Source organism: Bufo bufo, chromosome 4, assembly GCF_905171765.1.
Source record: "Bufo bufo chromosome 4, aBufBuf1.1, whole genome shotgun sequence".
NCBI lineage: Eukaryota > Metazoa > Chordata > Amphibia > Anura > Bufonidae > Bufo > Bufo bufo.
The window spans coordinates 446,558,006-446,571,550 of record NC_053392.1 but is presented as its reverse complement, the minus strand read 5'-3'; the positions used below and the strand labels follow the sequence as shown (position 1 = coordinate 446,571,550).

The window sequence follows — 13,545 nt, the reverse complement described above, 5'->3', positions numbered from 1 at the left end:
TCAATGGGGACGGATCCGTTTGAAATGGCACCATATTGTGTCAATGTCAAACGGATCCGTCCCCATTGACTTGCATTGTAATTCAGGACGGATCCGTTTGGCTCCGCACGGCCAGGCGGACACCAAAACGACTTTTTTTTCATGTCCGTGGATCCTCCAAAAATCAAGGAAGACCCACGGACGAAAAAACGGTCACGGATCACGGAAAAACGGGACCCGTTTTTGCGGACCGCAAAAAAATACGTTCGTGTGCAGGAGGCCTAAAGGAGAGCATGGCAATATAACAAAGGTGTGTACCATGATTCCTTCATAAGTCAATGAAAGCCAATCCAAAGCAGTGTACCTGTAGTAAAACTCAACCAAAACATGGATAAGCAATGAGAAAATATTTCCACAATGTCATGCACAACACACTTAAGAATAAAAAGGTTACATGTCATGCAATTAAATCATCAAGTTGTAATTGCATGTCAGTGCACAACACATGCAGCTGGACATAGCGGAGCATTCTGGGGAGAGATATGGGGTAAAACATAATGAATAAAGCTGTTCTTATGGTAAGTAAAACTGGTGACTTCGATCCTACTTGCACATCAGTTGGAGCTATAAACATGGCACCCACTCAGGAGATGAATGGGCATAATAGTCGGTTAGTGACTGTTTTACACCCAGTGTCCGTGGACACAGACAAATCTGATCACAAACATTTAAGGGGTTTACCAGGACTTTTATATTATTGGCCTTATAATAGGTCATGCTTATTAGATCAGCAGGGGGTGGTAAGAGCTGGATCCCTACTGTTCTGATATTGATGACGCTTCCGGATAGCTGATGAACATAAATGTACTAGATACCCCCTTTAGTCCCTCAGATGCCGTGGTCAATTGTGACCACAACATCTGATTGCTTATCTAAAGTGAGAGAGTTCCCTCTTGTTTCTGAACTTTAAGACAACTTAGGTATCTTCATCAGGCATAGTATAACAGAGTTTCTAAAGAAACACATGTACACAATAGAGTAGAACAACAGAACAGAATAAACTTGCAAAGTGAGACCTTAATTAACTATGCAAACTAGCTCTCTTTACAAAAATGAAGAGAAAGGTGTGCCTTTGGTGAACTGCTATCCTACAAATAAAATGTTTGACCTTTAAAACAGGCCTTGAGACACAATTTAGAATTATAGCCAAGACAGTACATCATGTGCAGACAGCTATTTTGGGGTGATTGCCCCTCATCAGTGCAAATCAGAAAGAACGGACAACTTGATGAGAGGCCTTTGTCAGGGATCCAGGGGGATGGGGACCATGCAATGATCCTCTGGGAATACAATATGTCAATTAGCTCTCTTTCCCCAATGTTTGTTTCTGGTCAGGAAAAGGTTTCCTCCTCCGCACCTCCTGTGTTGATCTAAGAAATGTAGCTTCTTTTCAACAGCAGACTACCTGTAAGTCCTGCTATGAAATTCTGGAATTCATAGAGACTTTTTTTCAGTAATTTTCATTCAGTGCTCGTGTGGAGCTTGCTGGATAGTTTGGCTTGGGCAAGATGGTAGAGGGTTAAAATCTTCTCAACTTGCAGATGATCATCCAGACTACCTGTCAGTCTTTTAAAAATCCCTTTGTAGACACCTTTTTGAAGGCCTCAAAGAGCAATATTTTTGGGATCAATAAATTACTGCAAATTCAATGTTTCAAAGAAATATCGATATGTGCAAATATGTAAAAAAAAAAAACTTGTAACTAGTAATAACTTTTCCTATTATGGTTTAGCAGAAATTACTGTATTTTTTGGACTATAACGTTTTAGTTGAAGGAAAATGTTCTTTAAATATACTACTTGTGAAAAAGCATTTAATGGGGTTATTAAATTCTAAAAATGCCCCCCAATGCCTGGGCCCCTCCTATACTGTAGATTAGGGGTGCACAACCCGTGGACCGCATGTGGCCCCCAGACCCATGGTTTGCAGCCCCTTTTCTGATTGTAGAAACACAGCTGATTGTGCGATCAGCTGTGTTTCTTCCTGGAGCGCCGCAGAGCAATGAATGACAGCTCCTGCACTGTAGCAGGAGCAGGAATGGTCCTGGAGGTCTTTTCATGACCTCTTGGGGGACATATGTAGCAGAAATATATTAAAAATTAAGTTACAAAAATTAAAAAAATAATAAGGTACATGAAAGAAAAAACACCCACACCAACCAAAACCATCTCCATCATCACCCCATTCATGTGAAACTATACATATTATATAACAAAACGGTCAACACAAAACTAATTTTAATATATTTTATTTGCATATTTGAAGAATAAGGAGCAATAGTTTGTAAAAAAAAACTTTTCAAAAATGTTTTGTACTGTTTCCCCCAAATAAAACAAAAAAGAAAACACATTATAAGGCACTATGTGTTACATAAAAAAATTGTTGCAAAAAATATTTTGGTAGTCCAACAAATAAGATAGTTATAACCATTTGAATCACCACGTGGCCTTTTCAGACCTGGTCATTAAAGTGTTAACCAATGAGCGCTTTCGCTGCAAGTAAGGTAAAGTGCTTGCTGATTATTGCATGGTATAAACCTATAGTGTTGTTAAACAAACAACAAAGGAATGCCCAATGTATTCCAAAAATATATATTTTATTTAATTATAATAAACATATCATGATTTATAAAATATTCAAGATGGCAAGAAAAAAAAAAAGAAGAGTCAGCAGGAAACCGGATGCCGCAATCCACTGGCCGGTGTCGCTGCTACCCGCCAGAAGATGGAAAACATGTCAGGTATGCCAGTAGTATGCACCGGGGTGATTCACAGCATAATAGCCCATATAATATGACTATTCTGAATGGTAATTCATATGATCATCACCCTGGTGCATAGCCACCAGATGAATCGCAACTCAACTCAGAGTGTAATTAAGGAGAAATAATCAACAACTGATATCTCCTATGTAGACTCTCTATACAGGGTTCCTCCTTATTGCGGGGTTAATACATTAGATATACTTTGGATATCCTGTTGATCGGATCAGCTGATGCAGTGCTATGCTGTGATGCGCTACGCGCCGGTTCACATGGCGACGCCGCTACGTCTCCTTGGGAGGCGGGCTGGAACGCACAACGTACGTTCCACCCCTCCTCCTGATGAGTGCGGCGGCGTCATTGTGAACTCGGCGTGCATCATCAGGCATGGAGCGCTCGATAGTAAGTATCAGCTGTTGTAATTGTGAGAACACATGTTTTAGAGCTATATGGTGGATATAAATAGGGGGATATAGCCACACTTTCACTTACCTCCTGACGAAGCTGAGGCGAAACGCGCGTCGAGGTTCCTAGCCTATCCCGTGCCTGCTGCCTTTACCCTCCATCATGTCTCATGGTATGCTTTAACTCTCTATCTGATATCCACAGATGAGCTCCTCTATATCCTTTATTATAAGGTTCTGTGTGTGCTGTCTCATTTATGTGAGGGCTTCATCCCCCCCCCCTTTATTGCTAGATTCTAGCGGTTGTTTGATTATTTCTCCTTAATTACACTCTGAGTTGAGTTGCGATTCATCTGGTGGCTATGCACCAGGGTGATGATCATATGAATTACCATTCAGAATAGTCATATTATATGGGCTATTATGCTGTGAATCACCCCTGTGCATACTACTGGCATACCTGACATGTTTTCCATCTTCTGGCGGGTAGCAGCGACACCGGCCAGTGGATTGCGGCATCCGGTCTCCTGCTGACTCTTCTTTTTTTTTTCTTGCTATCTTGAATATTTTATAAATCATGATATGTTTATTATAATTAAATAAAATATATATTTTTGGAATACATTGGGCATTCCTTTGTTGTTCTATATGATTATTGCATGGTGCCTGTAAATGGGGGACAGGAGGCGGTAATAACCGGGGAGCGCCATCCTCTGCAGTGCAGGAAAGCACTGATTTATGAATAGGAGACTGGATGGAAGGAAATGTCGCCACTTTTCCGGTAAAAATGATTTTTAACAAGTTCTTGCAGCATTTGGCCACATCACCGCTGAAGCTAGCTATTGGCTGGAGAGGTGCATGTGAAAATGGCCATGCACTGCCAGGTGTAAACAGCGCGGTGACTGAAAGATGGGGGCAGTGCAGGGGACCGGAGCCGCGTGGAGCAGGTAAGCATAACTCTTTGATTTCAGGGACTATGCTGCAGCACAATATTTGAGACAATTACTGGGAACAAGTCTTCATAGGAAAGCTCATTTCTGATATCTGGCCACTGTAATCGTGTAATCTGTAATCTCCCTGTGTAATCAGGAATCTGCTACCAATAATCAATAGAACTGAATGAAGTCAGATTGACTGTGATAGTGATCATTCTTCCCCATTCACTTGGTCTGTGTAATAGGCCGATGCAATGAGCACTGATCGTTTATTGGCGGCCCCTTGATATAGAGTGATGTGACAATGCGGCCGTAAGACCAAAAAAGGTTGTGCACCCCTGCTGTAGATCATACTTAGCCTGCTCTCCAGCACCCATGTCACTCCGGATCCCTGCACAGCTGCCGCTACATCTCCCTATCGCGCGGGTGCAGGGGAGTGGAGTATGATCTATAGGAGAAACCCAGGCATTGTGGGGGGCATTTACAGAATTAGATAATCCCTTTAAGAATCAGCAAAATGATCATGAGAGTACATATCTGGTATGAGTACATTAAGCAGGTGTATTGCATAGGTCATCAGTATCTGATTGGTGGGGGTCTGAGAAGGCACTGATGCTTGCAGTAGCACCGTAGCCCTCTCACAGCTTTGACTAGGCCATGTGACGTCACGTAAATCAGTCACATGGCCTAGGCACAGCTCAGCCCCTTTGAAGAGAATGGCGCTGAGCTGAGATACCAACCACAGCCGCTATACAATGTACGGCTCAGTGCTTAGTGAGCTGAGAAAAGGTCACGGCACTCACAGGAACATCGGCGCCTTCTCAAAAAGGTCGTCGTGGGGGCCCCGGCTGTTGGACCCAACCGATCAGATACTGATGACCTATCCAGAGGATAGGTCGTCAGTAGAAAAGTCTCAGAAAATCCTTTTAAATTAAGAGTCTTTGCACAGGCTAGTGCACAGAGCCCTCTCCTGATGCTGCTGGTTGGACAGCAGAGCAGAGAGCAATACCTCCTGACCCCTCCTCCCCTAACAACCATGCTGCAAAAACAGTGGCAAGGGTGTACTGCTAATATAGGCAAACCACGCAGTTGCTATGGGGCCCGCGGCACAGGGGGGCCCGGAGCACATGGAAGGCCCCGTCCCCTACGTCTTTGTCTTCTCTGCACAAGACACAGACAGTTTTGGAGCACTGAGGCGGCCCATGGTCCGCCCACTTGTGTTCTTCCTCCGGATCGCTATATGGGATAAATAAGTATTATATTTTAATATTATTGGTATTTTGGGATGTGGTGGTGAATATTATCTTTATTTTCTATTGTTTATTTCTATTTTGGGGAAAGGGGATCATTTGAATTTTTATACTTTTTTATATTTTTAAAAACAATAAATTACCACTGCTGCCTTTGGGACATTCAACACGTTCCTATGGAGTCTTGTCACAGGCTATTCCTGTGGTAGCCTCGGATCCTTCAGATGAACTGAGGCCATCAAAGTGAATTAAGTGGCTTCCCTGTTATCTAGCAGGATCGGAGGGCTAAATATCTGATCACTTGAGTCTTCTAATTCCTTAGGCTTTGCACTTCTGGAAGAGGCCAGAAAGTGGACACTATGGGCTGGGTCATTGTGATGCATGCTGTGCTCATTTTATGTGGAATTGGTAAGCGCCTTTTTTCGTTTTAAATGGGAGTCTAAAAAGTCCTTTATATAGCGGAGTGCTTTGTGGTTTTAGTTTTAGTTTTAAACTTTGTTGTGTCTGATCTATCTGCACAGTTGAAAAATCTCAGGATATATTCCATACTGAGTGATATGATCAATGAGGCTGTTGGTAGAAGATCGGCCATTCTCAGAAGATCTATTGTAAAGTGAACATACCAAATTTGGATTATTCCCTGAACTGTTTCCGATCCGGAAGGTGGGACTGACTCAAATAATACTATACTAAACTTTATGGTAGACTTTCTGTACTTTCTATATATTTGTATATTTATTTATAGATTTTATGATTTTTTTTTTTTGTACTATACTTTTTGCCGTGGATGTTAGAAGAGGAGTGAGACTTACTTTTTAGATAACTTATGTAAAAATTTCAACCAAACGTGTCCTGTGTCGTTGAGAAAATGCTACCTTTAGTACACTGATTCATATTGCCTGGACTGCATAATAGCAGGAATCACTCTCTCACAAGTGTATAAGAGGTTCTACACAGTGGGACTGAATTACTGAGTGTGTGGGACCACCTTCACTAGACGCATCAGGTGGATGTTCTAGAAGGGAACACAAGAACGTGCCATTATATTATGTAAATAGCTGTAGTGGTTGTATGTAGATTTAGTTGTTGTCTTGCATCTGAATAAAAAAAAAAAACATAATGGCTGTTCTTCTTTGTAGTATCATAACTATGAAGGGACAGCTGTTTTTAGGTCTCTGTAATTTTTTGTTCAGCTATATTACTACTTGTTTCAGCTGCACAGCTAGATGCATTTCACCCAGAAGGAGGGAAAGGATCCCTTCTGTGAAGTCTGCCAGTACTGTACTGCTGTGACACCCTTTTCCTTACTTCCCACAATGTTTGTTTTCAGCTCCAGAGCTCACAGAATAGATAAGCAGGAAAAAAAAAAAAAAAAAAAAAAAAAAATTATAGACACACAGGAGGCTGCAATAATCCTATAATCCTGGAAAGCTATGTAGAAGCAGTTGTTTTATCAGGCTCAGGATTTCAGCTAGCTCTGACATGGCACCATTTTCTGTGGACCATCTCTTGAATCTGTTGCTATGGACTAATCTTGCCTGACAACAAGCAGTGGACTGCAAATTAGGTGGAAGTGAGACCCCTTGTGGCTATGACTTTACAGCTTGTTTTCAGGAGGACACAGACATTTTTTAAAATTAGGTAATTTAGAAATTTGCACCATTCTCTATTAAATTGAATGATATTGTGTAAAAGTACAGTGACTCTAAGTTTCATGTGGCTAGTACTTTTTCCTATGAGCTATATACTGTAGATGTTGGAAATCTTTATTTACTTCAATAAATTAAATGCTAAATTATAAACTGTATTATGTTTTGTAATGTAGTCTCTCTTTTCTATGAAATTATACATGCAAAAATTGAGGAAATCAGCACGGGAGCAAACATTCTTCAACATTCAAGCACTGTATATCTATATGATCATATATGTATCTTTGGAGATTATACATACCTGGCCAATCTAGACATCCTCCAAATTCCTCAGTTAAGTTTCTGAGCCAACATATCTTCTCAACTAACAGATTGTAGTTTAAAACCAGACTATTTTGGAGCAATATTGTTGCTATTAAGTCCCCAGGGCTTAGTACCATGTTGGCTATTTGTTGTAGTTCTAATTTGTATGCTATATCAGAAATAAAGTTCAGAACACCCTCTGATGGTCGCTGAAAACTATGTCTGTAATAAAAAATATATTGTCCAATGTCAACAAGCAACATTATTTATCAATAAGAAATTTGCTGTATATTCTAGCTTCATCTAATTTAAAGCAGTTGTTTCATCTCAGACACTGATGGTATATCACTATAATATGCCACCAATGTCATATACTGTAGGTGCGGTTCCCACCTTTGGAATAGAGGCTGGCGATGCTTGCATTCACTATGCGGGGCCCATTCTGGGGAAAGGTGCAAGTCCCAATCTAAAATTGGTGGCATATCCTAGCAATGCATTTACATATACAGTATATATATCCAATACATATATGAACCAATACCTGGGTGTTAGATTATATTGAGAACGATTCATTATTCCACTGGCCATTGATCGCAGTGATACTGGATGTCCAAAGTAAATGTGAATATTTCCAAAATTGTCTTTGAGTAGCTTCCTGGCTTTAATTAAGCCCTGCAAGAGAATAGCCGACAAAGATAAGCGTTGCAGTTTTCTTAAACATACAGTAGGTCTTATGGAACTCTTTATTGTATCTTACTGAAGTAGATTCCTTGGATTTTTGCGCTCCAAGAAGTTCATGCACATGGAATGTTTCTTCTAAAATTTTCTCATAGCTGATGCTGATAGGAACCAGATAAACATCATACACTTCTCCTCTGAAGAACGGTTCAGCTACAACATTCAGTAGGCCTTAAATGAAATAATAAGTTACTAATCTGCCACGTTTTAGTTGATGCACCCTTATCTGTTTAGAAATCTAAATGGAATCTGTCATCTGGTTTGGTGCAACTAAATTACCAGCATGCTGTTGAGTGGCTGAGGTTTAGGGTCCAAAACTTGCCAACATCAAAGCCGTAAAGGTTGGCGGCTACACGTGTGAGGACATGGGGAAAGGAACTCTTGGAAGACGTGATGACCCATAATGTCATGCATGCAGCCAATCAGCAGCCAGCCAGCCCTGTGATGTCACAGCCCTATAAATACGGTGGCCATATTGGATTCAGACATTTTACAGTGTTCTGGGTGCATGGACAGACGTGAGAAAGCGCTAGGGACAGCAATAGGAAAAACCTCATTGTGAAAAAAAACCCCGGAAAAAACGATTTATAAGTGAAGGGAGAGGATAGGGAGGAATAATTTCAAAGCATCTTAGTGCAGGGAGAGACGTCAGAAGGCGCTAGGGACATTGCTCGAAAAGTGATTTATAAGTGCAGGTAAAGATTATTTGGGGATCCAAATAGTTATCATACAGCTCTGTAATTCTAGCAATTTGTTCTTGTTATTGGGATGCAAGTGCTATGTTGAAAAGCCTTTAGTGGCCTATTTTAGTACAAAAAGAAAAATATATACGCATTTTACTGTTGCAGTCATTTGTGGTGAAAGCGTTTAGTGGCCTATTTCAGTACAAAAATAAAAATATATTCTCAGTTCACTTCTTCTGCAGTTATATCTGTTGAAAGCGTTTAGTGGCCTATTTCAATACATAAAGAAAAATATCATATTTTTCCCCCCGTATTCTTTTTCTTATTGTCCTCCTCTAAAAACTACAGGCGTCTTATGGGCCGGTGCGGCCCATAAGACGGCCGTAGTTTTTAGAGGAGGACAATAAGGAAAAAATTTTTTTCATTAGACCTCAGTTCAGACCAGCAATCAGACAGAGCCCCAATGTTAATCAGACCTCAGATCACAGCTCCAATCACATCCCCAATGTTAATAAGACCCCAATAAGACCTCAGATCAGACCCACAATCAGACCTCAGCTCACACCCAAAAGTGAATGACCCCCAATTAGACCTTAGATATGAGCCCCAATATAAATAAGACCCCATTCAGACTTCAAATCAGACCGCTAGTCTCAAATCAGCCCCCCATGCCTCATTTGATCAGCACCCAGTCTCATATTAGCCCCTATGCCTCTTTTGGCTAGCCCTAGTCTCATATCAGCCCCCACTGCCTCTTTATCAGCCCTCATTGCATCAGATAAAAAAAAATAATAATAATAACTTACCTCTGGACGCTCCTGGACGTCGTCGCTCCTCACCGCCCGCACTCTTCTTCCTCCTGCTGTCGGCTGTGCTGTGAACTGGCGCACACAGCGTGAGGTCACAGAGCTCCCTCACGCTGTGCGCAGCCTTCACAGCCGACAACCAGGAAGTGGTGAGTACAGAGCCTTCACCGCTTCCCGTTCCTCCGCTGCTAATGAGCGCTTCCATAATGGAAGCGTTCATTAGTATTTGCCTTTGGGGGGGGGGGGAAATGCGTCTTATGGGGCGAAAAATACGGTATATATGCACTTCACTGTTGCAGTTATTTGTGGCAAAAGAGTTTAGTGGCCTATTTCAGTACAGAAAATATATATATACGTACTTCCCTGTTGCAGTTATTTGTGGCAAAAGCATTTAGTGGCCAATTTCAGTACAAAAAAGCATTTAGTGGCCAATTTCAGTACAAAAAGTTCAGCTAAAAGTATGTCAGACAGAAAAGTGCCAGGCCATGCACAGAGGAGTGGCAATGGCCTAAATGTTTATGGAGCAGGCAGAGGTCTCAGCAGAGTAAGGGGCCGTGGCATCAGGATTCGCAGCGAGAGGCCTGAGCTCCCGGTATCATCTAGTGGTCAAGTCTTGACCAGCAACCCAGCGATTCTTGATTGGTTAACTCAGTAATCCATTTCTTCCCTAGTGACATCAGACATCCCCAGCCAAGAGTAGGTGGGTTCGTCAGACACAACCCTTAGTTGGCATGGCACGGGAGCAGGCCCTGTGCTCTCACCTGTCCTTAACCTTTGCTGTTCCCTCAGCCACATAAGTATTGTATGCTGTTGGCTCAGGGGGATGTAGTGGTGCAGGGGTTCACAATGGCAGCGGCAGTAGCAGTCAGTCAGTGCGGACTGTTGGGGGGGAGAATCACCTACTTGGCAGTGTGGCAGTTTTTTTGTTAAGCCGACGGAGGAGGTTATTACGACCATATGTAGAATATGTGGGCAGAAGGTTTAGAGTGGCCAGAGTGCTAATGTTGGCACCACGGCCCTGCCTCAACATATGCAGCGTCACCATAAATTGGCCTGGGAGAACCGTATCTCCGATGTGTTGGTCCTGCCTGCCGCAGCATCACCCAGTAGCATGCCGCATCCGATTTCAGGCAGTCAAGGCTTCACCACCTCAGCCGAAGGGAGCTGTCTGTAGAGATGTCGCGAACATAAAATTTTCCGTTCGCGAACGGCGAATTTCTGCAAATGTTCGCGAACGGGCGAACCGCCATAGACTTCAATAGACAGGCGAATTTTAAAACCCACAGGGACTCTTTCTGGCCACAATATTGATGGAAAAGTTGTTTCAAGGGGACTAAGACCTGGACTGTGGCATGCCGGAGGGGGATCCATGGCAAAACTCCCATGGAAAATTACGTAGTTGACGCAGAGTGTGGTAAGTTAAATTCGCAATGCGATTAATATAACCTGCATTAATCACATTGCGATTACAACTTAGATCTGAGTTCCTAATGGTTGTATTGCTAGAATATAACGAAGATTGAGAATATAGTGCTATATTCGTCAATTCTAGCAATACAACCATTAGGAACTCAGATCTAAGTTGTAATCACAATGCGATTAATACAGGTTATATTAATCGCATTGCGATTACAACTTAGATCTGAGTTCCTAATGGTTGTATTGCTAGAATATAACGAAGATTGAGAATATAGTGCTATATTCGTCAATTCTAGCAATACAACCATTAGGAACTCAGATCTAAGTTGTAATCACAATGCGATTAATACAGGTTATATTAATCGCATTGCGATTACAACTTATAATCTGAGTTCCTAATGGTTGTATTGCTAGAATTGACGAATATAGCACTATATTCTCAATCTTCGTTATATTCTAGCAATACAACCATTAGGAACTCAGATCTAAGTTGTAATCTCAATGCGATTAATATAACATGTATTAATCGCATTGCCATTACAACTTAGATCTGAGTTCCTAATGGTTGTATTGCTAGAACTGACGAATATAACTAATATAGCACTATATTCTCAATCTTCGTTATATTCTAGCAATAAGCTAGAACCCAGCTCTAAGTTGAATTTTCAATGCGATTAATATAACCTGTATTAATCGCATTGCGATTACAACTTAGTCAAATTTGTGACACTGCAGCTTCAGAATAAATCTAAGATGGATGCTGTCCTTGCTTTTTGATAGGAGGTGGGAGGGTCTAGGAGGGAGGGTATGCTGATTGGCTGGAATGTGTCTGCTGACTGTGAGGTACAGGGTCAAAGTTTGCTCAATGATGATGTATAGGGGGCGGACCGAACATCGCATATGTTCGCCCGAACTGTTCTCCGGCGAATAGTTCGGGACATCTCTAGCTGCCTGTCGTTCCCATCGTCTGATGGTCCTGATGCTCCTGCTCCTCCTACTCCTCGTCAGTCATTCCGTCAGCAATCGATCACCGAATCAATTGCCAAGAGACAACAGTATGCGAGCACACATCCAACGGCGCAGAAGCAGAATGTGCTCCTGTCCAAGTTGCTGGTGCTGCAGTCCCTCCCTTTCCAAGTGGTGGACTCTGCACCTTTCAGAGAACTGATGGCTTGTGCCCAGCAAAAGTGGAGAGTCCCGAGCTGTTATTTCTTTGCCAAAAAGGCAGTACCAGCCCTGTACACATATGTAGAACAGAAGATGGGCCAGTCCTTTAGCCTGTTGGTGTCTGCCAAAGTGCACGGCAGCGCTGACTTGTGGATCTGTAACTACGGTCAGGGACAATATATGTCCTTTACGGCCCACTGGATGAATGTGGTTCCTGCACAGCCACACCAGCAACTTGGTCAGGTGACTCCGCTTCCGCCCCCACGTTCTCATGCCATTTGTCCAGCGGCAATGTCCACCTCTGCCTCCTCATCCTCCACCATGTCCTTAGCCTCCATTGCAGGGACAAGGTGCAGCCAGCCAGTCACAGGGGGTATACGTGAGGTTCACGGTGGATCGATGAGGGGTCAAATGGTATAACACACAGTTCATCAGGTTACTCACTGTTAGCAGATAGCCTCCCTGGGCTGGCAGCACAGGTTATATTAATTGCATTGCGATTACAACTTAGATCTGAGTTCCTAATGGTTGTATTGCTAGAATTGACGAATATAGCACTATATTCTCAATCTTCGTTATATTCTAGCAATACAACCATTAGGAACTCAGATCTAAGTTGTAATCGCAATGCGATTAATATAACATGTATTAATCGCATTGCCATTACAACTTAGATCTGAGTTCCTAATGGTTATATTGCTAGAATTGACGAATATAACTAATATAGCACTATATTCTCAATCTTCGTTATATTCTAGCAATAAGCTAGAACCCAGCTCTAAGTTGAATTCTCAATGCGATTAATATAACCTGTATTAATCGCATTGCGATTACAACTTAGTCAAATTTGTGACACTGCAGCTTCAGAATAAATCTAAGATGGATGCTGTCCTTGCTTTTTGATAGGAGGTGGGAGGGTCTAGGAGGGAGGGTATGCTGATTGGCTGGAATGTGTCTGCTGACTGTGAGGTACAGGGTCAAAGTTTGCTCAATGATGATGTATAGGGGGCGGACCGAACATCGCATATGTTCGCCCGCCGCGGCGAACACGAACAAGCTATGTTCGTCGGGAACTGTTCGCCGGCGAATAGTTCGGGACATCTCTAGCTGCCTGTCGTTCCCATCGTCTGATGGTCCTGATGCTCCTGCTCCTCCTACTCCTCGTCAGTCATTCCGTCAGCAATCGATCACCGAATCAATTGCCAAGAGACAACAGTATGCGAGCACACATCCAACGGCGCAGAAGCAGAATGTCCTCCTGTCCAAGTTGCTGGTGCTGCAGTCCCTCCCTTTCCAAGTGGTGGACTCTGCACCTTTCAGAGAACTGATGGCTTGTGCCCAGCAAAAGTGGAGAGTCCCAAGCTGTTATTTCTTTGCCAAAAAGGCAGTAC

General features: G+C 42.4%; 1 protein-coding gene across 3 annotated transcripts in view; it reads right to left on the bottom strand.

Moving 5' to 3' along the window:
* LOC120998647 (dihydroxyacetone phosphate acyltransferase-like) overlaps window positions 1–13,545 on the bottom strand; it is a 401,782-nt gene that overhangs the window by 267,501 nt on the left and 120,736 nt on the right. For all 3 annotated transcript variants that reach the window (XM_040429400.1, XM_040429402.1, XM_040429401.1), the window contains exons 7-9: window positions 8,099–8,250; window positions 7,883–8,013; window positions 7,340–7,563 (exon numbers count right to left, since the gene is read on the bottom strand). In XM_040429400.1, the coding sequence (XP_040285334.1) occupies window positions 7,340–7,563; window positions 7,883–8,013; window positions 8,099–8,250 (507 nt within the window). The remainder of the gene's footprint in view (window positions 1–7,339; window positions 7,564–7,882; window positions 8,014–8,098; window positions 8,251–13,545) is intronic.